General features: G+C 35.9%; 1 protein-coding gene across 1 annotated transcript in view; it reads left to right on the top strand.

Moving 5' to 3' along the window:
* The window catches only part of APH1B (aph-1 homolog B, gamma-secretase subunit), a 33,193-nt gene extending 8,508 nt beyond the window's left edge, over nucleotides 1-24,685 (top strand). The window contains exons 3-6 of the mRNA XM_037833761.1: nucleotides 880-950; nucleotides 1,745-1,867; nucleotides 9,414-9,541; nucleotides 21,169-24,685. Of these exons, the coding sequence (XP_037689689.1) occupies nucleotides 880-950; nucleotides 1,745-1,867; nucleotides 9,414-9,541; nucleotides 21,169-21,336 (490 nt within the window). The 3' untranslated portion in view covers nucleotides 21,337-24,685. The remainder of the gene's footprint in view (nucleotides 1-879; nucleotides 951-1,744; nucleotides 1,868-9,413; nucleotides 9,542-21,168) is intronic.
* The last annotated feature ends 875 nt before the right edge of the window (nucleotides 24,686-25,560 follow it).

The raw sequence follows: 25,560 nt of genomic DNA, 5'->3' as shown, positions 1-25,560 counted from the left end.
CAAAATGTCATTCTGGGTTGCTCGGAGGTCCTTCTGTCTGTGAATTCCTTTGTAAGACTCCAGTGATCCAATTAACCACCCTGAATGGGCGGAGTAAAAGCCTCCATGGAAATTATGAAATCAGATGTTTCACGCACGGTTGATTAAGTCACATCTCCATGGAAACACTCAAAGGATTCCAATCTAATCAACATTAATACATCTGCCCACACAAGATTGCATCAAAGAATATGGCTTTTGGTGGGGCATAATATCTCCACACTAGCACAGTACCCATATAATAATTCAGACCATCAGTATTATAAATTTTAAGAGTAAGGAGAGATTAGTGATTACTGATCATTGGTAAGGGTAGCTTCTTTGAGAAGCTGCTACTTGAACTGGATTTTGAAGAAGAAGTAGAATTTAGGTTTAGTAGTGTGGAAGGTGGAATGGAGGATGGCAGAAAAAGTGTAGCCTGGGTGGAAGATACATCAAAGTACGAGTAAAGTGGGGATGAAGTTATAGCACTTTGGGGAGAGAAGAAAGTTCAGTGTGGTAGATCCCATAGGATATTAAATGAATGTATACTGAGTTCAGAAAGTAGTCAAAAGTGTTTTAAAAAAAAAACAAACTCAATCCCTGATGGTGATGGCTTGTTTGCTTATATATTTCCCCTCTATGTGAAAATTAAAAAATAAACATTAGTTAAAATTTTGGTTGATTTTAGTTAATTGGAAATTTGCTGGGTTTTATTGAAATGGATTTCAGACTTAAGAGTATAACGTAAAAGCCTCAGTAAGTATCTGGATTTGAAGTATCTTGTGTATTTTTGTATTATACTGCATTGTGTTTTTTATTTTGTTTTGTTTTTAAATTACATGTGTGGTTTTATTTTAGAAAAGCCAATGAGGGTTTGAAGGCCATAAGCCCATTTGAGACAGCTCTGTCTATGAGATTGCTGGCCTACGGTAAGTTAGAACTGGATGGTGTTATTTAAAAAAATCAGACTTGGCATAAAAGTCATTTTTACCTTTTGTGTCGTTATAGATTTCAAATAGTATTTTATTACTGCCTTGGCCTATTAGTGCACGTGATTTGTTCATTTTTCCAACTTTCCAGGGCCTTTATGTAAAGGAAAATAATTGTAGGTGAACCTTTATCTGTATATCCTTTAATTATTAACCAGGTTTGAAAGTTAGGTTTTTAACATGTATACACTCTAGTTAACTAATCATTTCTAAATGATGTATCGCTTAACTTCTCTGGATGTTTACCATGGCTTTAGCTGTACTAGGAGGACTCTAAATATTAGTGTAGTTAACGCCTCTGCTTATTTTTCATTCGGAATTATGTTTAAAGATTGAATCTAGGTCCCAGTTTGGCTCAGGGATCACTCCTTAAAATAGTTCAATTCCAGCTTTAAGTCATCAGCTTAACTCTACAGCCTCTGTTATCATAAAGTAAAATCAGTTTCATCATCATATCCTCCCTCTCTTGCCTATTTCTTCTGTGCCTTTCTTCTCTTTTTGCATTTCTGTGCTGTATTCCACTGTGCATCTCCCTTCTTCCCCCTTTTTTTTCCATTCGTCATTTAGTCAAGCCCATGATTTTTCAAAGCCAGCTTTCCACAGCTTCTCCAACATCATATGCACTCCTTCCTCCTTAACAAAATTACCATTTTGTTCTCTAGTGCTTGGAAATTTGATTTGAAAAGAAATCACAGTATGAAAAGGTTTTAGCAGTGTTTTTCTTTCTCTTTTAGTTTCTGGCTTGGGCTTTGGACTCATAAGTGGAGTATTTTCCTTTGTGAACACCCTGTCTGACTCCTTGGGGCCAGGCACAGTGGGCATTCATGGAGATTCTCCCCAGTTCTTCCTGAGTTCAGGTATGTGCTTGGCAGCTGTGCATGTTCAAGTTTCTGGTCTGTCTGTACAACAGCTTACAAGTTTTAGCTATTTAACCTGCCCATCTTTTCTTTCATGTGGGTTAGGGTTCATTTTCATTTCATTTGAAAATGCAGAAAAGATAGTGACTTCCCCACAGCAGTGCAGTGAGTTGGGACTGGAGCTAGGGTGGAGTTCACTGGCTTAGGAATTCAGGTGGATAGAAATTTATATTCTGTCTTCTAAAGGCAAAATACCAAAGTGAAGGACTTAGGATATAAAAATTTTGATTCAAGTGCTTTAGAATTTTAGGGTGGAATTTAGCTTGCATAAAATTTGTTTTGATTTTACCATATTAACAATGTTGCTGAGTAGTTGAAATATTAGAAGTGAATTTTTATAGGCTTTATGATTTTTGGTTTTTATTAGTTGATATTTATCTTTAATATAATCTCTAATTCTTAATTAATTTGTCATAGTGGTCACTTTTTGAGATAAGTAGTATAATTAAATCTTGAAATTGAGATTCAGAAAAAACTAATAATAGATGAGTTGATCTTTTTATTTAAAAATGCAGTATAAAAGGATGAACTCATTTCAAACAATCTTTTCATCCACCAGATAAAAATTGTCAAGATGAAATGATCACAAATTTGAGAGTTGGTAATATACATAATTACCATGAGATTCTCCTAAATTCTGCAATAGTCTTAATAAATAGAAAAAAATCCATTGTATTTATAGTTAACTTCATAACAGGTATATCACTGAAATAAGTGAGCCCATTCACATGTTCTTTTAATTAAGCTATCTTTTATTTAACATTTATGCTAAAGCAATTCCTATTTTCAAGGAGCTTACCCACTAGTAGGGGGAATAGAATAAGACAAATGTATAGAAAAATAAAATAATAAGTGTTTCAATAACAGTTTCAAATAATAATAGAAAAGACATCAAGAAATAGGACCAATTTTAAAATAAATTGTGCAGACAGTAATTGCTGCTGTAGTTTAAAGACATCTTGCATGTAGTGGTCTCCAAACCCGAAGGACACTTGTTTACCATTCTCAGTAGACCTTTAGCTTCCTTTTCAGTTTAGGCCTTGTCATCTCCTGTCTGGATCACTGCCATCAGTCCTACCTGCTTAGTTGTTGTCTTTCCTCTCCACACTTCCTGTGTGAATCCATCCCGTATGCAGCCACCAAGCTAGTCTTCCCTGTTCGAAAATGTTTAATGGGGCTACAAGTTAGAGAATGGGAAAGTGTATATGTGGGTCATACTTATTTAATGGGCCTCCAACTGAGCAATTTATCTTCCTTTTAAACATTCCCTAATTAGAATATCTCTGGCATATTTTTTAATGATTATAACTTGAAGGATTAGGTTTTAAAATCAAATGTAATATTATTAGCTAAAATCTGTTCGAGTTCAATATAAATGAATAAAATATAATTACAAGTGGATATGACTGCCCAGTTTTCTATATTTTCTTAAATCCATCTATTACACTGCTAAATAAGGAGTTTTCCTTTTGGTCCTCAGATGGCATCCTCCTAATGGAATTTATTTTTATGCCAGCTCCTTTCACTAGATGGCGCTACTTCCTTTAGTGAGATAGTCTGTTTTTTTGACTTCAGCTTACTTCTTTTGGAAGAAATTAAAAGAAAGATATGCTAGCAATTTGAGGATTGTGTTTTTATTTTCTTTAAATTGAAGGGGAAAGTAAAAAAAAGAATAGTTTAATATCTTTAGCCAAGCTAGGATGGCAGAGTGGCCATGCTTTGAATATATGCCTATAGAATGGAAGAAAAGAATGTTATTTTATTGTGGGCAATAGTTTATTTGCTATAATATCATTCTTTGGAGTGTAAACATGGCATATATTTCAGAAATTAATTTTTATTACATTTTAAATTGATGACCCCAAATTTGTATATATTTTTATTTATGGTATTTTTAATGTATTGTTTGTAACTGCTGCTGTTACCAATTTTTAGGCACAAGTTCATTTTTAATTTTTAAGTTAAATTGGTAAGTTTATTTATTAGTTTAACATATGCCATTACAAATACTTAAATAGTAATCAGAATATCTAAGAAACATGGGGTCACTCAGGTACATATGTGTTAGTGCGTGAGAGTAAGATGTCCTTTATATGAGACCTGCATGTACGTAGGTTTCCATGTTGCAGGCAGGCATAGTTTATAAATAATGTGTACCTGTAAGCTAATTCTTTTTTTTCTGAAGTTGGATAGTAGGCTAGCATTAACTTTTATTAGAACCGTTTCATGGAAATGCTGTATTGAAGCAAAAGTATAGGAATTGGAGTCCCAAGTTCCAATCTAATCCTGGCTCATTAAATTAGTATTTTGGACAAGTCCATTTTATCATTCAACTACTTATACCACAAATAATTATTAAATAGTTTTACTCACTAGGAGTTATACAAAGCCATGAAAGTACAACCCAGGCACTCTCCAAACCTCTATACATAGTAGGGGATAAAGACAAATAAACAGATAATTACAGTGAAGTGTGATAAATGCCACAGTGAGAACACAAAGTACAGGCCCCAACCTATGCTTGGACAGTACTGTACTTTGGCAGCATTCATCACAGTTGTAATTAACTGATTATGTCATTATTTGTCTAATATCTTCCTCTGTAGTCGGGTACTAAGTGATTCAGGTGCTCCAGGAATAGTTTTGTAAATATGAGATGATAAATGCTATTTAAACAACTGTAGTCACTCAGATTGCTCTCAGGGTATCTTTTTTTTTTTTTTCATTATAAAAACAATTTTATTAATAAACACGCTTGTAAAAACAAATTTAGAGCATATTGTCTCACTGGGAGACTCATGCACAATAATGATATGTGGTAAAACAAGACAGTGAATTCTGCCCACAATGGTGATGTTAACTTACGCATATGGTCATCAACGAGGGAATAAGTCCATGTGATAACTGTCAAACTGTACGTACCTACACGTCTATACCCTGGTCTGTTTGTTAAATTCCAGTCACTTCACAGCAACTCTTGACAGTATTTTGTAAGATGAAACAATGAGATTCCTTCTCCAGGTTTGTTTTCATGAACTTATTACGTGGTATTTTATTGGCTTGGGTTTTTTTGTTTTTTTTTTTTTTTTTTTTAACCAGTAATTAGAAATACTTAAAAACTGCTAAAGTTGCGGTAAAATCCTTATTGAGAGAATTCAAGAGACTTAACAAGTTCCAGTCACAAGAATGAATCAGGACTTAGCTAGTAGGGACACACAGCTGCATGAGCATCCCCGTGCCACAGAGAAAGTGAAAAATAAACAAGTATACAACATTCCAGAAAAAGAGATTGCTTGGTGTTCAAAACCTCATGAAAGGTTTGCTTTTATAAAAAAAAAAATCAAAGACTTAAAGAGACTTAAGTGGCACAGTAAAATGTGCCCGTTTGTTTGTGGCTTCTTCTCTCCTTAGATATGAAATAAAATAAAATATGATGACAATATTTTTAGTATTCTAAATTCTTATTTCATGACTCAGGCCTTCATATTTCTCCAGAGACTTATGCTCCCCAAGGGTAGAGACAGTGTTTTGGAACAAAGAATACTTTCAATATATGTTTACAGGGCTGCCCTCAATAGTCCAACTCTACTGATACAGGATGGTGACAAGTGTATATTAAAAATACAAAGGTAAAATACATTTTAGCTCTTGTACCCCAAACCCCCTCAAGGCTTGGCAGGGAAGTCTGAAAGAAGCTGTGTGTACTTCTTCCAGGAGACCTTTCTCTTCTATGTCTCCTCCTCTAATAAGGGGAGAATTATCACTAAAAGTTTTCCGACATGCATAATAACCACAGGGCATCTCTCCTGGATGATTCTCAGATGTAGCATAACGCTCTAGGCTGGATCAATTTCTAATATGACTCTGTAGATGACACGTGACAACCTGTCACAAAAGGCTTTGTCCTGGGGATGATAAATTTTGTTTCTCCTTAGGATGAATTCTTAGATACTGAGATACTTATTTTTCTGACCAAAAGATTTTTCTTAATAGTTATTTCAAAAGGTATTTCACCAATATAAGTTCATTCAAGTTGACAGAAGCAAACCCATTTGCAAAAGTCCTTCCTATATCTTTTAAACTCCACTGTGTATTTTTTGGTGGTGAGTGAAGGATGAACTGTGGCTAAAGCCTTTTCACATATGCTGCATACATAGGGATGGGGCATCTCTTTTATGATCTGGCTGGTATCAAGAGATAGTACTATACCTTTCTTACAGCTATGAATATGAGGTAGTTTTCAAACTGTATTTTTATCGTGGAGAATATTGTTTAAGTAATATATACATCTTTATTACAATAAATAAGGTCACAGGATTCTCTTACATTTTTTTTTAAAGCAAAAATTTTAAGTTAAATCCCTGTTAGGGAAGGGCATTTTCAAAAACATTAATCTAGTACTGTGGCCTGAATCCTATTTGGGATAGGTCACTGGGGACATCTCAAGAATTCAGAGAGTTTCTGTACAGTCACTCCCACCTCATGACACCCCAGACCCTTCTCTTATTTGGAAAAAGAAGCCAAAAGCCACTGGTGTTCATATCCTGCTTATGGGCAGTTAAGGCTGAGCTCTGGTTTTGGGAATCCCTCCTCTGCCTATTGCTGCCACCACCCAGCATAGCCCTTAGCTTTCTCTGGTCTAGTTATAGAAATGCTGAAGTTGAGGGTGGGAAGCTAGCTGATAGCAATTTCTATGCTGGCAAGAATCTTGAATTAGAATCCGTTGCCTAGACAGAGAAAAGTAGATATCAGGAGCTGGAGAGAAAGGGAGAAGTGTGAAAATGAGGAAACAACCAATCTGTGTGCTAGAGAGTTTTGCATATATTCAGGAAAGGTAAAAGAACTGAATGGTAAATGTTGCCTCTTAGAGATGACACTGAAATATTTTGTTCAGAAATATGTCATATTGAAACCTTCTCTACCAAAAGAAATGGACTTAAAAGAGTATTAGATGGGGAAATGCTTTATCAAACTAGGCAGCTGCTGTTGTCACAATCAGATGTACAGTACTTAATAGAATTGTTTAGTTTTCTGATTAATATTCCAGTCTGTGAAAAGAAAAGGAAAAGGAAAGAAAAAACAGAGGCATGAACGTAAGGTATAAGTATGGTAAAGAAGAGTTCTGGTTTCCTGCCATATGGGATAGGATGCATTTAAATATTAGAGGAAAAGTTGTGAGGTTATTTGGATCTAGATTGTGGATGACCTTGAATGTTAGTCTGAGATGTTTGGATTTCAACTTGGGAAGTAGAGTGAATCCATCAAAGACTTTTGACCAGGAAAGAGCCTAGCAAATAGAAATATAGACCTAGAATTGAAAGAAGGATGAGGGCTAATGTTGTCTTGAGAATGCTTGTTTGACGCTCACAAGAGAATAATACTCTTTTGGACAAAAATGGACTGGAAATTCAATAAGTAAGGGCATTCTCCAAGTAGCCAAGCTCAGGACTTGACCTAACAGCATTATTGGTCAGTCTCAAAATTCATGGTCATGCATAGAGATAAGGGCAAATAATAAACTGACCTTAAAGGTGTCATTGCTTTCTTTAGACATTTGATTGACATCTTGTTTTTATACAAACTTTAGTGTGTAAACACTTTACAATAAAAAACAATCAGTAAGTACACTTGTGCCTGTGTAGATCTCAGTTTCTGCCTTGGTCCTTTCTGGCAGAGAGAGCCTAACTCGCTGGGTACAGGTGGTGGTCTAGACTCTATTCTATCACCAGGCATCTATCTCCAGGGATTCTCTCTTTCTAAGATCATCCCTGGGATTAAAATACATCATTTTAGTTTAGTCTACCTTAGCCCCAAAGTTCAAAATGATGGTCCTTGTCTACTTTAAAGTATTTCCCATCATTTACGGAAATGATGGTGCTGGCTGTTGCCAGATGTAAGGGTGCACTTTCCATCCATTGTAACAGGTCTTTAAAAAAAACAATTTTTAAAAACTATAGAGTAAAAGCAAAATGATATAAAGCAAAATGGTATTTCTAAAATAACAGGTATGATACAAAAAAATGATGCTGCCGCAGACATCTGTGCAACTAGCTGCCTGTTGAAGATCATTATTACCTTTGGGGCCCCTGTGTGTCCTCTTCCATCTCGTCCTCCCCTTCTGCAGGAGGTGGCTGGAGGGGAATGCTGTTGCCAGGGACAAGGCAAGAATGTGCTATACTCTGTACTTCTTACTCCCATGGGTTTCTTTGAAAAATTTCTAGTTAGAGTTGTTTCCTCAAAAAGTATTGTTTTGCATGGTTTTGACTTTATATAACATTTTTCCACAATGTTTTTTTTCACTCAATTCTATGTTCCTGAAGTCAATTATATTGTAGCTCATATAGTATTCCATTGTGTAAATATACCACAACTTATTTATGCATTCTGGTGATGGTGGACATTCAAGTTGTTTCCAGTTTTTTTATTCCAAACAATGCCAATATGAACACTTCTATAGAGCGCCTTGTGTACAGGTGTAAGAGATTCTCTAGAGCAGTGCTTCTAACACTTAAGCATGCATCAGAATCACCTGGAGGGCTTCTTTAAACACAGATTTGCTGGGTCCTCACACCCATTGCTTCTGATTTAGAAGGTGTGGGATGGGTAGAAGAATGCAGTCCTAACAAGTTCCCAGGTGAAGGTGATCTATTGATTTGAGAAATAACTGCATCGGAGTAGAGATCTAGAAGTGGAATTGCTGGTATGAAATAGTATAAAATTTCAACTTTACTAGGTAATGCTAGATTGTTTTCTTATGAGCAGTGTGAAAGAGAATTGTCAGCCTTAAATATTTGCCAGTCTGGTGGGTGCTAATGCTGTCTTCTTAAGGGGCCAAAAAGAGATATCTGTATGCCTTTTTTTCCTTCATGTTAAAACTTGCAGAATATATGGAACTTGCCCACTTTAAATAAAGAATGTTATCCAGGACACACACACACAAACACACCCAGGCAGTATTCCACAGAGAAACCTGTGTGTGCTGATCAAATTGCTTAAGAAGAATCTTAGATAATTATTGTAATTTTAAATATCATCTTATTTAATTCTCTGGCTGTTCTTTTTAAAAATGATCCAAGGAGAAATTTTAGTGAGGAAACTTGTTTTAAACTGAAGATATTACTTTTAATTGAGAAAAGTCTCTTCATTAGTGTGGAATGCTAATCTGGGGGCAAAGCATGTTAGATATCAAAATAGTTGTATTGCATCCCTCAGGGAAACTGCTTTAAGCCAGCTCCAAGTTGGCTTTTTGTTTATTAATTTCACATTCTAGATAAGAAGCTGCTGCAGAGCTGATCTTTTCTACAGAAATTTTGCTTTCCAAGTTACCATTAGAGCAAATGCATGTCAAGGTCCTGTTTATGTGAGATAATATTTAAACTCTTGAGTAGTGAGGTGCAGCCAGAGAACCTGTGCATGGTGATGGGGGTCGGTGGGCTTTGTTGTCTATAGTAGATATGACTGGCACTAATTGTTGACTGTCTTTCAGCTTTCATGACTCTGGTTATCATTTTGCTGCACGTCTTCTGGGGTATTATATTTTTTGATGGCTGTGAGAAGAAACAGTGGTGCACCCTTCTTGTAGTCCTCTTGACCCATCTACTAGTGTCAGCCCTGGTGAGTATTGTCACCATGTTGAAAATTGTTTTTTGGAACTCAATTCCTTCTAAAATAGTAGGTTCCTCTCTAAGTGCGGTACAAGCTCATGGGAAAATTAGAAAACTCAAAAGAGTAGTTTAAAAGACTTCAGTCAGTCAGTCATCTAAGTCTTAGCACTGAAGGGCAACACTACTAATTTTTGTGTACGTCTTATGAAGTATTTTTTTCTATGTGTTTTTCTTTTAGTGGGTATAGTCAAACCTGAAACAGTCTTACATTATGCTTATGTTATTTAACACATCTTAAACAGTTTTCCTTTAAAAATATCCATTTAATAGCTTTATATCAATCCATAAAAATTATAATTTACTTAGCTAGTTGATCACGACTATTTCTAACATAGGTAGGTTATCATAAACAATGCTATCGTGAACATCTTTGTGTACGAAACTTCCCCCATATGTTGTGTAGATTTTAAGGAGTGGAATTAAAAGGTGAAATGGTATGAATATTTTTAAAGTCCTTGATGAAAATTGCTAAAATACTCTCCATGAAGGTTGCACCATTTTTACTCACTCTGACCAATAATGAGTGTGCCTGTTTCACTCCCTCCTCACTGGCATTATAACAGTAATGGTTTTCAAAATAAATAAAGTTTAAAAAAAAACTTTACTAGGTATATCTTTTAAGCAGTATTTAATCGCATTTATAGCTATGTCTCTAGATACCATCTGTTAGGCTGTGCTTCTGCATTTCACTTTCTGTTGCAGGCCTCTCTTCTGAGCCCTGTATTCAAATATCTGCTTACTCAACACCTCACTATTGAAATCTCATGAACATATCACTCTTGAAAAAAATTTTTTTATTAGAGCAATTGTAGGTTTACAGAGAAATTATGCTGAAAGTACAGAGTTCCAATATACCTTCACACACAAATACACACAGTTTTCCCTTTTATTAACATAATGCATTAGTGTGATACCTTTGTTACAATTGATGAAACAATATATTATTATACTATTAACTTCAGTCTGTAGTTTACATTGGGCTTCACTTTTGTGTTGTATAGTTCTATTCTGGTGACATTTATATAGTTTAAAATTAATAATTTTAGCCACTTTCATGTATACAATGCAGTGGTGTTAAATACATTCACAATGTTGTGTTACCATCAGTCACTATCCATTACTCCAAACGGAAATGCCACACCAATTGAGCATTAAATTCCCATTCCCCACCCCTACCCTGCCCATGGTAACCTGTATTCTAATTTCTCACAGTATGAATTTACATGTTCTAATAATTTCATATAACTGAGATCATACAATATTTGTCTTTTTATGTAGGGCTTGTTTCACTCAACAGGAGGTCTTCATGGTTTATACATGTTGTAGCATGTATTAGAACTTCATTCCTTTATACAGCCGAGTAATATTCCACTGGATGTATACACTACATTTTGTTTATCCATTCTTCTGTTGATGGACATTTGGGATGCTTCTACCTTTTGGCAGTTGTGAATAATGCTACTATAAACATCAGTGTGAAAATATCTGTTTAGGTCCTTGCTTTCTATTCTCATGCAGAAGTGGGATTGCCAGGTCATATGGTAATTCTATACTTAACTTTCTGAGGAAATGCCAGACAGTTTTCAACAGTGTCTGTACCATTTTATACCAACAATAATACAAGGGTTCCTATTTCTCCACATCCTCTCCAACACTTATTTTCCATTTTTTAAGCAATAGCCATTCTAATGGATGTGAAATGGTATCTCATTGTGGTTTTGATTTGAATTTCCCTAATGGCTAGTGATGCTGAGCATCTTTTCATGTGCATATTGGCCATTTATATATATCTTCTTTGGAGAAATGTTTATTCAAGTCCTTTGCCCATTTTTAAATTGTTTGTCTTTTAGTTGTTGAGGTGTAGGAGTTCTTTATATGTTCTGGAGATTAAACCCTTATCAGATATATGATTTCCAAATATTTTCTCCTATTCTGTAGATTGTGTTTTTACTTTTTGGATAATGTCCTTTGATGCATGAAAGTTTTTTCATTTCGGTGAAGTGCAATTTATGTTTTTTTTTTTTGTTGCTCTTGCTTTTTATGTCATGCCTAAGAAACCATTGCCTAATACAAGGTACTGACAATGATGTTTTGGTACTTATATTTAGCTATTTGATCCATTTTGAGTTAATTTTTTTATGTGGTATGAGGTAGGGATCCAATTTCATTCTTTCACATGTGGAATCCACTTTTCCCAGCACCAATGATTGAAGAGACTATTCTTTTCCCATTGAGATGAGGGATTTGGTACCCTTGTAAAAAATCTGTTGCATAGATTTGAGGGTTTATTTCTAAACTGTCAGTTCTATTCTGTAGGTCTATATGTCTGTTGTTGTGCTAGTACCATGCTGTTTTGATTACTATAGCTTTGTAATAAGTTTTAAAATAGGTAAGTGTGAGTCTTTCAACTTTATATTTCTTTTTAAAGATAGTTTTGGGTTTTCAGAACCCCTTACCCTTCCAAATGGTTTTTTTTTTTAGAGAAATTGTTAAGTTTACAGAAAAATCATGCATAAAATACAGAGTTCCCATATACCACCCTATTATAAACACCTTGCATTCGTGTGGTATATTGTTACAATTCACAAAACATTTTTATAATTGCACTGTTAACTATAGTCCATCCTTTACAATAGGGATCACTGTGTTGTACAGTTCTATGTTTGTTTTCTTTTTAATTTTTATTTTAGTAAGATATATACAACCTAAAATTTCCCCCTTTTAACCACATTTACATATATAATTCAGTGCTGTTAATTATGTTTGCAATTTTGTGTTACTGTCACCACCAATCATTACCAAAAGTTTATGATCAACCCAAATAAAAACTATATACAATTTAAACATTAACTCCCCATTCCCTGCCCCTATCCTGGCACCTGGTAACCTATATTCCAGTTTCTGACTCTGTGAGTTTGCGTATTCTAATTATTTCACATCAGTGAGATCATATATAGTACTTCTCCTTTTGTGTCTGGCTTATTTCACTCAATATGATGTCTTCAAGGTTCATTCATGTTGTTGCATGTATCAGAATTTCATTCCTTTTTACAGCTGAATAATATTCCACTGAATGTTTATACCACATTTTTTAACCATTCATTGGCAATTGTGAATAATGCTGCTATGAATATCAGCGTGCAAATATCTGAGTCCCTGCTTTCAATTCTTTTGGATGTATACCTAGAAGTGGGATTGCTGGGTCATATGGTAATTCTATATTTAACTTTCTAAGGAACCACCAAACTGTCTTCTGCAGTAGCTGCACAATTTAACATTCCTACCGACAATGAATGAGTGTTCCTAATTCTTCACATCCTTTCCAACACTTACCTTTTTTTTTTTTTTAATAGTAGCCATTCTACTGGGTGTGAAATGGTGTACCTCATTGTGGTTTTTATTTGCATTTCCCTAATAACTACTGACGTTGAATATCTTTACATGTGCTTTTTGGCCATTTGTCTGTCTTCCTTGGAGAAATGTCTATTCAAGTCTTTTGCCATTTTAAAAATTAATCATATGTTTTTTTATTGTTCAGTTGTGGGATTTTGGTATATATTCTGCATCCCATAAGTTTTGATAAGTTGTGTTTTTATTGTCATTTGCCTCGAGGTATTTACTAATTTCTCTTGTAATTTCTTCCTTTACCCACTGGTTTTCTAAGAGGGTGTTGTTTAGCCTCCATATGTTTGTGAATTTTATGACCTTCTGCCTTTTATTTATTTCCAACTTCATTCCATTGTGGTCTGAGAAAGTGTTTTGTATAATATCAATATTTTTAAATTTGTTGAGACTTGCTTTGTGACCCGACATGTGGTCTATCCTAGAGAATGTTCCATGAGCACTTGAGAAAAAAGTGTATCCTGCTGTTGTTGGATGTAGTGTTCTATAAATGTCTGTCAAGTCTAGTTCATTTATCATACAATTCAACATCTCTGTTTCTTTAGTGATCCTCTGTCTAGATGTTCTATCCATTGATGAGAGTAGTGTATTGAAGTCTCCAACTATTATTGTAGAGGTATCTATTTCTCCTTTCAGTGATCGCAGTGTTTGCCTCATGAATTTTGGGGCATTCTGGTTTGGTGCATAAATATTTATGACTGTTATGTTTTCTTGATGAATTGACCCTTTTATTAATATATAGTGTCCTTCTTTGTCTCTTTTAATTGTTTCGCTTTTGAAGTCTAACTTGTCTGATATTAATACAGCTACTCCCACTTTTTTCTGGTTGTTGTTTGCATGAAATATCTTTTTCCAACCTTTCACTTTCAGTCTATGTTTGTCCTTGTGTCTAAAGTGAGTTTCTTGTAGACAGCATATAGATGGGTCCTGTTTTTTAATCCATTCTGCCAGTCTGTGTCTTTTTATTGGGGAGTTTAATCCATTTACATTTAGTGTTATTACTGTAAGGGCAGTACTTTCTACTACCATTTTGTTTTTTGGAATTTATATGTCATATCTTATTTTTTCCTCTCCTTTTACCTTTCCTGATAATCTTCATTTCTGCACTCTTCTCCAACTCTCTCTCTCCTGTCTTTTCCTATCAGCCTGTAGCACTCCCTTTAGTATTTCTTGTAGTGCTGGTCTCTTATTCACAAACTCTCTCAGTGTCTGTTTGTCTGAAAATGTTTTAATCTCTCCCTCATTTTTGAAGGAAAGTTTTGCTGGGTATAGAATTCTTGGTTGGCAGTTTTCTCTTTCAGTATCTTAAATATATCATGCCACTGTCTTGCCTCCATGGTTTCTGCAGAGAAATCTGTACATAGTCTTATTGACTTTCCCTTGTATGTGATGGATTGCTTTTCTCTTGCTGCTTTCAGAATCCTCTCTTTGTCTTTGACATTGGACAAACTAACCAGTAAGTGTCTTGGAGTAGGTCTATTGGGATCTATTCTATTTGGGGTACGTTGTACTTCTTGAATCTCTAATTTTCTGTCTTTTATAAGAGTTGGGAAATTTTCAGTGAATATGTCTTCTATTACTCTTTCTGCCCCTTTTCCCCTCTCTTCTCCTTCTGGGATACCCATAACACGTATATTTGTGCGTTTCATGTTGTCACTCAGCTCCCTAAGACCCTGCTCATATTTTTCCATTTTTTTCACCATCTGTTCTTTTGTGTGTATGAATTCGAATGACCTGTCTTCCAGTTCACTGATCCTTTCTTCTGCCTGTTCAAATCTACTGTTGTGTCCCTTCATTGTGTTTTTCATCTCCTCCATTGTGGCCTTCATTCCCATGAGTTCTGCCATTTGTTTTTTTAAGTTTATGAATTCTTCTTTATGGTCAGCCAGTGTCTTCTTTATATCCTTCAGCTCTTTTGCTATATCTTCCTTCATTTCATCAAATTTATTTAGCATTAGTTGCCTCCACTCCTGTGTCTCAGCTGAGCTATTAGTTTGTTCCTTTGGTTGGTCCGTGTTTTCGTGTTTCCTGGTATGGCTTGTTATCTTAAGTTGTCTAGGCATCTGATTCTCTTGATTAGTTTATTTTGGAGCTTGTTTTCTGTCTTTTACCTAGTGGTTTTCTTGTTGGTTGTCTTTGTTTTCTGGCCTCTGTTATTCAGTTCAGCTTATTCTAGACCTCTAACTTATATTGTATTTAGTTGATCAGAATTTTTCCCCTCTTGTTTTTTCTGTTTCTTGCTCTGCCTCTATGTAACCTTTTTGTGAGTGGGTCTCCTCAGATATGGTCGACCCTAGTCAGATTTTCCCAGTCTAGTGAGGCCCAGGTCTCAGTGGGAGGGTATGGAGTTTTCCTGAGAATGAGACCCTCCTATGAGGCCTTTAGAATTGGTGCTTTTCCTCTCCTGTCCAGCAGGTGGCGCTGGCCAGCCCGCAGCTCCCCCACCAGTGTAAGGAGGTGTGGAGCCTTTAGTTCTCCTGGTGACTCTGATCCTGTCGGGGGCATGGCTGACTGAAGCAATGTTCGCTGCGATCTCAGCTTTTCCTCCAATTCCAAACTTGTATCCAATGTGTGACTGGTTACTGGAGACCCCGAAAACACTGTTTCATATAGTTCTTGGGTAATTGCCAGCTGTTCTAGGGGAGAGACAAAATTCTGCTCCTCACCACTCCGCCATCTTGCCCCCTGGTATATATTCTGGATAGTAAGCCCTTATCAGATATGTGGTTTCCAAATATTTCCTCCCATTGAATAGGTTGTCTTTTTACTTTCATGATAAAGTCCTTTGATGTGCAAAAGTTTTTAATTTTGTTGAGGCCCATTTGTCTATTTTTTTCTTTTATTGCTTGTGCTTTGGGTATGAAGTCTAAGAAATCATTGCCTAACACAAGGTCCTGAAGATGCTTCCCTATGTTTTCTTCTAGGAGTTTTATAGTTCTGGTTCTTATATTTATGTTTATGATCCATTTTGAGTTGACTTTTTTAATATGGTGTAAGGTGAGGGTCCACCTTCATTCTTTTGCACATGGACATTTGGTTTTCCCAGCACTGTTTGTTGAAGAGAGTATTCTTTTCCCATTGAGACAAGGGACTTGGAACCTTTGTCAAAAATCGGTTGGCCATAAATGTGAGGGTTGATTTCTGAATTCTCAATTCAATTCCACTGTTCTTTATGTCTGCCCTTGTGCCAACCATTTTTTTTTAAATTACTGTCGCTTTGTCTTGAGGCTTAAAGATCAGGAAGTGTTAGTCCTCCAACTTCGTTCTTCTATTTCAAGATGGCTTTGGCTGTTTGGAACCCTTTATGTTTCCATATAAATTTTATGATTGGCTTTTCCATTTCTGCAAAAAAGGCTACTGTAATTTTTGATTGGGATTCCATTGAATCTGTAAATTGCTTTGGGTAGAATTCACATCTTACCTATTTTTAGTCTTCCAATCCAATCCATGAACATGGAATGTCTTTCCATTTAAATTTAGGTCTTTTAAAATTTATCTGTTTTAGCAAAGTCTTGTAGTTTTCTGTGTACAAGTCCTTTATATCCTTTGTTAGATTTTTCATTCTTTTAGTTACTATTGTAAATGGAATATTTTTCTTGATTTCCTTTTCAGATTGTTCATTGCTAGTGTCTAGAAACACTGATTTTTGTGTGTTGACCTTGTACTCCATTGCTTTACTGAATTTGTGTATGAGCCCTAGTAGCCTTGTTGTGGATTTTTCAGTAATTTCTGTCTGTAGGATCCTGTCATAAGTTTTATTCTTCTTTTTTAATTTGCATGCCTTTTATTTCTTTTCCTTGCCTAACTGCTCTGGTTTGAACTTCCAGTACAATGTTGAATAATAGTAGTGACAGTGGGTATCCTTGTCTTGTTCTGACATTATGGAGAAGGCTTTCAGTCTTTCACCATTGAGTAAAGTGTTAGTTCTGGGTTTTTTATATGTGCCCTTTATCATGTTGAGGAAGTTTCCTTCTATACTTAGTTTTCTGAGAGTTTTTATTAAGAAGGGGTGCTGGACTTTACCAGATGTCTTTTCTCCATAAATTAAGATGAGCATCTGCTTTTTTTCCCTTTTTTCTATTAATGTGGTGTATCATAGTGATAGATTGTCACATGTTGAACCACCCTTGCATTCCTAGGATAAATCCTATTCAATTGTGGTATAAATTTCTTTTAATGTGTTGTTGGATTAGTTTTGCTAGTAGTTTGTTGAGAATTTTTGCATCTATGTTCAAAAGGGATATTGATGTGTAATTTTCTCTTTCTGTGATATCTTTATCTGGCTTTGGTATTAGGGTGATGCTGGCCTCATAGAATGAGTTAGGAAGTATTCACTCTTCAAATTTTTGGAAGCCTTTGAACTGAATTAGTGTTAATTCTTGGAATGTTTGGTACAATTCACAGTGTAGCTGGGTTTTTATTTGTTTTGAGGTTTTTGATTATCTCTATTTGTTATTGGTCTGCTGAGATCTTCTGTTTCCTCCTAAGTCAATGTAGGTAGTTTGTGTGTGTTTTTATTTCCTAGCTGCTAAAACAAATACCACACAATGAGTTGGCTTAACACCAGGAATGTATTGGTAGTGCACATGATGGTGGTTTCTTTTTTCTCTTCCAGTTCCCATCGCCCTCCAGCTTATGATTGCTTCCTGTGTCTTCTCTTCCCTTGCCATTTTCTTTTGCCTTTAAGGACCTCAGCCATATTGGATTAAGGACCCCCTCATTCAGTTTGGGCACAGCTCAACTATTAACACTTTCAAAGGTCCCACTTACAAATGGGTTCACTCCCCCAGAACTAGAGATTGGGATCTGACCATGCCTTTTGTGAGAGACATGATTCAGTCCCCAACAATGTGCTTCTGGGAACTTGTCTGTTTCATCTAGGTTATCTTCTTTGTTGGCAAACAATTGTTTATAGTTTCCTTTTATAATCCTTTTTATGTCTATGAGTCGGTAGTAATGTCCCCTCTTTCATTTCTGAGTGTAGGTACTGACATCCTCTTTCTTTTTTGTCAGTCTAGCTAAAGATTTGTAAATTTTATTGATACTTGCAGAAAAAAAAAGCTTTAGGTTTCATTGATTCTATTTTTTTTTAATTTTCTATTTCATTTATCTCCACACTTTATTTCCTTCCTTCTGCTTACTTTGGGTTTAATTTGCTCTTCTTTTTCTATTTCCTCCAAATGTGAGGTTAAGTCACTGATTTGAAATCTTTATTCTTTTTTAATGTAAGCATTTAGAGCTGTAAATTCCCCTCTGAGCACTGCTTTTACTGCATCCCATAAGTTTTGGTATGTTTATGTTTTTGTTTTCATTTGCTTCAAGATTTATCCTAATATCCCTTGTGATTTCATCTTTGACCCATTGGTTGTTTAAGAATGTACTGTTTATGGAAATAATAAGTGTTCAAGAAGCACAATATATAGAACATACTCTCAAAGGTTTAGAAAATAGGTAGATGGATAGATTGAATGATATGGCAAATATGGCAGAATGTTAAAAGTTGGTAGATCCTTGGTATCTTGGTGGGGAGTTTGTTGGAGTTCTCCACATGGGTTTTGTATTATTTTTACAACTGTCTTGTAAATTTGAAATTATTTCAACAGAAAAAGTTTTAGAAAGAGTGTATTGTTTAATTTCCACATATTTGTGAATTTTCCAGTTCTATCTGTGTTACATATCTCTGGCTTCATTCCATGGTGGTCAGAGAAGATACACTGTGATTTCAGTCTTTTTAAATTCATTGAGACTTGTTTTGTGACCTAATCCATGGTCTATTCCAAAGAATGTGTACTAAAGAAGAATGTGTATTCTTCTGTTGTTGGGTGAAGTGTTCTATATGTATGTCTGTTATGTCTAGATGGTTTATAGTATCATTCAAGTCTTCTATTCTTTCTTGATCTTCTTTCTAGATGTTCTGTCCATTATTGAAAGGGGTCTGTTGAAGTCTCCTACTATTGTAGAACCATCTATTTCTCCCTTCAAATCTGCCAGCATATGCTTCATATATTTTGATGCTCTGCTGTTAGGTGTATATATATTTATAATTGTCATATCATCTTGTGAAATTGACTCCATATCAGTATATAGTATCCTTTGTCCCTCCTTCTTTGTAACAGTTTTTTATTTCGTCTATTTTATCTGATGTTAGTATAGCTGTCCCAGCTATCTTTTGGTGACTATTAGCATGAAATTTTTTTCCATCCTTTCACTTTCAGCCTATTTGTGTCTTTAAGACAAGTGTCTTGTAAACAGCCTAGTTGGATCATGCTTTTTTATCCATTCTGTCTTCTGTCGATCGATCTCTGCCTTTTGACTGGAGAGTTTAATCCATTTTTATTTCAAAGTAATGACTGATAATGAAGGACTTTGTTTTTCCAATTTGCTATTTGGTTTTTGTAAGTTTTATACCTTTTTTGTCCCTCAATTCTTCCATTACTGCCTACTTTGGTTTTATTTTCTCTTTGGTAGTAAACCATTTTGAGTCCCCCTCTTTTCCTTCTGTGTATATTTTTTGTATATTTTCTTTGTGGTTACTGTGGGGCTTAAATTTAACATCCTAAATCTATAACAGCCTTATTCGATATGAAAGCAATTTAACCTTCAATAACATACACAAACTGTGTCCTCTGCCTCTTCTACCTTTTTGTTTTTCTTGTTACAGATCATATCTTTATATATCATATGTCCAAAACTGTAGATTTATCATTATTTTTATGCATTTGCTTTTAGATGCTGTAAAAAGTAAAGTGTAGTTACATGCCAAAAATACAATATGATACTACTGGCATTTATAATTATCCATGTGGTTATGAACATATCACTCTTAACATGTCCACTTTGGACTTTATTTCTACTCATCACTCCAAGATTGGTGTTTCCCCAAATCTTTTAAACTTGGTTTTCCTCAAGTCTTTCTTAGTTCATTAAATGGCACCACCATTTACCTAAAGTCAGAAATGTGAAAGTCATTCTTCTCCTTTTCCCTCTTATTCGGTCCTGCAGAAAGTCCTTCAGTTCATATCATCCACTCTCTTCATTTCCAACCCCTCTGATATAAGTCACCATCTTGTACTCTCATCTAATACAAATCTTTCTAAGTAGTCTCCCTGTTTTCACTGTAGCCTCATTTAATCCACTCTCTACAGTTTTAAAAATAGAAATCAGGTCGCTCAGCTCCCTTACCTAAAACCGTTCTGTGGCCCTCCATTGCTCTCAGAGTAAAATCTGCACTCCTTACATCGAGCTACAACACATTACCTAGTTGGCATCTGTCTTCCCCTCTGCACCTCTTGATCATTGCTCCCTCAATCACCAATACTTCCTTAATGTTGACTCTTCCCAGGTTCACAGTTATCCTGAGCTCTTTTCCCTCCTCGGTTCGTCCTCCTCTCTTGGTTTGTTCTGTCATTGCCTCCCACCCCCCTTCACACAGCTCAGTCCTCCTCCAGTATATCTCAGCTTAAATGCCACTTCCTTCAGACCTTCCTTAACCATCCTAAGTAGCTCCCTTGTTCCTATCTAGCATCCTAGCATCATCACAATTATTCTGTCCTAGCATTCATCACAATTTGTAATTATTTATTTATTTGTTTCTCTGTTCATTAACTGCCTCCCTTACTAGCATATGTGCTCCATTAGGGTAGGGACTTTGGTTTTCACTTTTGTGTTCCCAGCATCTACACAGTACCTGGTACATAGCTGCCATTCAATCGGTATTTTTTAAATGAATAAACTTTTAGAACCTGCAGCAATTGTGCAGATGAAAAAGAGATGCTATTTCCTCTTGTCTCATTGAATACCAAGAATATAGCCCATTACCTAGAGTAACTTGGACTTGTCTCACTTTGTTGTAAATTCTAAGACCCAATTTAATTGTCACAGAAATGAATTTAAACCAGGACTCTGGTTAAACAGCATGTATCCTCTCCTGGGTATTCCATTAGGTTCTGGCTTTCTGACTACATGTTAGGGTTGCCATTTGAGTACAGCACAGAATCTAAGGGGTGGTGTGTGTTGACTGGGTTAATTATATATGTTCTTTTGGATCCTAGTGCTCCTTGACATGACATGCATCTTATGTTTGGTGAAACAGACCCCAGCTATTGAAAGTCTGCCATACTTTGCTACATGTTTAATAAGTTTGCTATTATTATTTGATTTATTTTTCCTTTGCAGACCTTCTTAAGCCCTTATTATGTAATAAGTCTGGTGTCCGCATATATAATCTTGGTGCTCATGGGTATCTGGGCATTCTTCGTTGCTGGAGGCACCTGCCGAAGCCTGAAACTGTGCCTGCTCTGCCAAGACAAGGACTTCCTCCTTTTCAACCAGCGCTCCAGATAACCTCTGGGAACCAGCACCTCCCAAGCAGCAGGCTATCTTTAGAAGCAGCAACACTCTGCCTTTTTCTAAAAATTCCTTTTTCTGGTGGAATTTAGGGGAAAAAAACCACAACTATCTAGATATGAGTCCTATTCACATGGGTTTCATTAAACAGCTCTCCAAAAGGTGTAAGTCAGTGGGGGCAATCCTGGCTGCACATTAAAATCACCTGGGGAACATAAAGAGTACCAATTTCTGGGATCTACCCTCCAGCTTTAATTGGTCTGGGCATTTGGTATTTTTTAAAAGCTTCCCGAGTGATTCCAATGGGCATCCAAGTTGAGAATCATTGTTGGATGATTATCCATAAGTGGGAACTTCCTAAGAACATCATAAATAAATAAGAATCAGATTCTTAGCTTTCTCCTAACTCTGGCTGAGCAAGTAAATATCTTAAGGACAAATCCTGGTTAGCCTTTGTCTTTTTAAGTTCTGAAGTCACAAAAAGGCTGAAAGGGCTATCATCTCTGTGATCTTTTTCATATGTGTCACTAGCACCATGTTTATGAGAAAGAACATGGTGGGCTGAGTTTCTACATGTGATAATAAATTGCACTGATTCCCTATGATAATTTAGCCAAAAGAAGATATTAATTAATTAATAAGCTGTATTTTCCTGAGGTTTTTCCCATTGTCTTTGCATTTTGTGACATTGCATTGTTTTTAAGCATAGATTCAATTTCTTTTACTAAAAACTATTACTTCTTGACTTCCTGGGAAGCTAATACAAAATCAGTAATTTTTGTACAACTTTTTAAGTTTTTCCTTCATTAAATGTTTTTCATGAGCTTTGCTCTAGGCCATCTGTTGCAGTGTTTAACACCTGAATACTGACTGCTGGACTAGTTGAGCTGGAGCCCATTATTATATCTCTGGGCATCTGTGCAAGGAGCTTAATGTTGTGTCCTGGGACAGATTTCACTGGAGTTGGTGCGAGTTTAGCCAAAAGCATGCTGAAAGAAGCCAATAGGGTAGTTGTGACACTTTTTTTGCTCTTGTCATATTAAACAGCTTTTTTCACCCAAAATTGAGCAGTGTAATATTTCTTATTTGCCAAATTCATGTTTTACATAATGTGTATAAACTTTAGATCTAGTTAACTTCTCTGGGTTTTGGTAATACATACAGCATTCCCTTTATGGAAGTACCCAAGTTGTTCATTCAACTTCTAAACAACCCTCTGGATTTCCTTTATAAAGAAGAAATGCTAGTGAATTGTACCTTTACTACTAGAAATAGTTCTCAGTGGATGGCTTTGGGGGAGCTCATAGTATGAAATTGAAATTACCTACACATTAAAGTGATACATCAGTGAATCTTGTATGTGCAGTAGAACATCCAAAAGAAATAGGTGCAGCAATGAGAGTTTGAGTCCTTATGATAAAGTGACATGATAGGTGGATGGATTTGGCAATACTTTGGTGGGAAGAATATGAACATGTTTAAAACAAAAATGTGGCCAGTATTTTGGGCTGGCCCATGTCATTTCCAGGGACTATAACCTTACATGCCATCCTACTCCATGTTTAAATTATTAGAAGATCTCAGTCAGGGGATTCAAGAGGAGTAGGGCTTCAAGGAAGGCTGTGAAAAGTCTCATAAACAATTATAGGTATTCCCCTAAAGTTTACATCAGCAGTAATGCCAGTGCTTCTGCTGGAGTATGTAATTTTCCAGCTTTCTGCAAGATTTTCCTTAAAGAGTCAAAAACATAGAGACTGAAGAGTTCAATTTACCATGCAGAGTCAAGGGAAATAAAATACCCATTGAACTGGGATTTATTCTTATTGGAATGTAGTGTTCTTTGATGAACAGAATAAGAAAAATGTATAGTAGGTTATTACTATTGACTTATAAATCTCTTAAATGAATAGTCTAATAAAATATCTGTTGATTTGTAAAGTGTAGAAAATCTGAGAATATTAATATTACTCATATTAATTGAGCTCTAAGGATATCCTCTGTATAGTAATAGTTTAAGAAGCTAGGATATTGCACAATCTCATTTGTAGAAGCTTCTCAGGTGAGAAGAAAAATTTCTTTGATGGTGAGACTGTTGTTTTAGTTCAAGAAATTGTTATTGGATAATCTTTGATTACCCATGAATAAAGGAACTTTGTAACTCTTATTTCTCTTAGAATATGAGCTCAGGCACTGTTGTTTGAAATAGCCTTGCTTTGCCACATGCCAAGGAAGCCCAGGGGGAGGTATAGTCTTCCTCTGTTGCTGCATATATATTGACATGTTGTTGTTGATGATGTTGTCCATTGTTCTTGTTTGCATTTGTTATCTATAATGAGTTTTCTGAGCCCTGATAATACTATGTGGAGAAGAAGAGATGGCATTGATGTGTGCCCTCCTTCAGGTAGGATTTTCTCAGGAAAAATCCTACCATTGGAGGGAAATGTGGGTATAATTCAGGTTGACCTTGGAATTGTGAATACTGTTGCAGTGCTTGAATATGTTACCATGTGAAAGATAGAGATTGATTTTGCTGCTCTCTAATAAAAGCTGTACTTATCTTTAATTCATTAGAATTAGTGGTAATAACTGGAAAAGTTTTATTACCTCTCTCCTGGCCTTCCTGACTGGCACCAAAGTAGTAGCAGTCTCTTAGATAGTCTTAATGAAAGGAATACGTCATGATACCTGCAGACCGCATCAGAAATGGTCTGTGTTCCCAGGGTGAATATTTTTATACCTAAGTGCATTTTAATGCTTGCTGAGAGGAGCAGAGTCACATCCAAAATGCTAGCTGTTCTTATGCATAGAATTGACACTGTGTAAGCAGTGGTGACAGAAGCTTTCTCCTTACTAGTACTCTTGAATACACTCGCATTGCCGTAGCCACAAGTCAGGGATTAGCAGCTGTCAGCACAGGCCTGAGGGGTCCAGCAACGTCTCACTGGCCACCCAGCAAGGGTGCCGCCCATGGCGGGCATCAGCAGCTGGCCTCTCCGGAAAGAGCTCCTTGAGAGTGCTGACTTTTTGTTAGCTACATTTTTTCTGGGCCCCACCATTCCTAACTCCAGGTAGACAAGTTAGATGTCACAACAAAACAATTTTAAAGTGTTTTGCTTAGAGTATTTTGTTTATAATTGCAATGTTTATATTTCTCATTTAATAAGGCACTTTACTTCATTCTGCAGATTTTAGAGGCAGGTACTATCTCTATGTAAAATATGTAATGTTTTATATAAATTATACTATTATGTCATATATATTTGCAATATCAGACCTTGCATTCAATACATGATGACATAGAATCTTTCCAGACCTGTGTTTTTCAGTGAACAATAAAAAGATTGTTTGGCACTACTGTTTCTCAAGTTTCCTCTTCTTTGGATAGCCTATCAGTTGGTGTCTATTATTACAATTTTTGTCTCATAGAGAACTTGGATGGACATTCTATTCTTTATTATGATTAATCAGTTCAAAGACTTCTTTCAAAGAGAAAGCCTTTCCTATGTAACTTAAAATTCATTAGGCCTATTTTATTTACGTGTGTTTGGAGGCCGTGTGGTGCAGAGAAGTTCCTTGAGGCATCTTAAACCAAGCAAAGGAGAGTCCTCAAAGAACCTGATCACTTTGGAAAACCTAGTAAGTAATTATAAAATAGTGAATTTATAAAACATTATATAATTGTGTTTGAAGATGAGCATCTGTTGAGAAAGAGTACGATTTAGTTTCTGCCCAGTGACCCTGAATAACCTAAAGAGTCCTTTCAAGTTTCCACCTTGGTGAGGAGACAGTGCAGCAGAGGGTCGTGCTCAGCCTTTGCCATCAGACAGAATACTTGGGGAATTGATATGACCTGGATCTCAAACTCATCTTCTGCCTGTTTACTCCGATTTGAAATAAGGCTATTCCAGGTTTGTATTGATTGTATTATTGGTTGAAATATCCTCAAAGATGGAGGGCTCTTTGCTCATACCCTGTAAGCCAGTGGACGAGGCACATCTTCCTCAGGCAATAGCCCAGATTCATGTACAATTACTGAGCCTTCCACATTGAAAGTGTGTTTCTAATCTAATTTTGTTTGGTATTTAGTAGGAATAAGGGGATTGCCCCATTAAACATGAGAAATCTTCCATGGAAAAGGAAAAGGAACCACTCAGCTAGCCTGTGGTTCCAGTCTCAGTAGGAAGACTAGGGATTACTCATTTAAGGTGACCATAATAGATC

Source organism: Choloepus didactylus, chromosome 4 (assembly GCF_015220235.1).
Source record: "Choloepus didactylus isolate mChoDid1 chromosome 4, mChoDid1.pri, whole genome shotgun sequence".
In the NCBI taxonomy this organism is placed as follows: Eukaryota; Metazoa; Chordata; class Mammalia; order Pilosa; family Megalonychidae; genus Choloepus; species Choloepus didactylus.
This window is presented reverse-complemented; position numbering and strand designations above follow the sequence as displayed.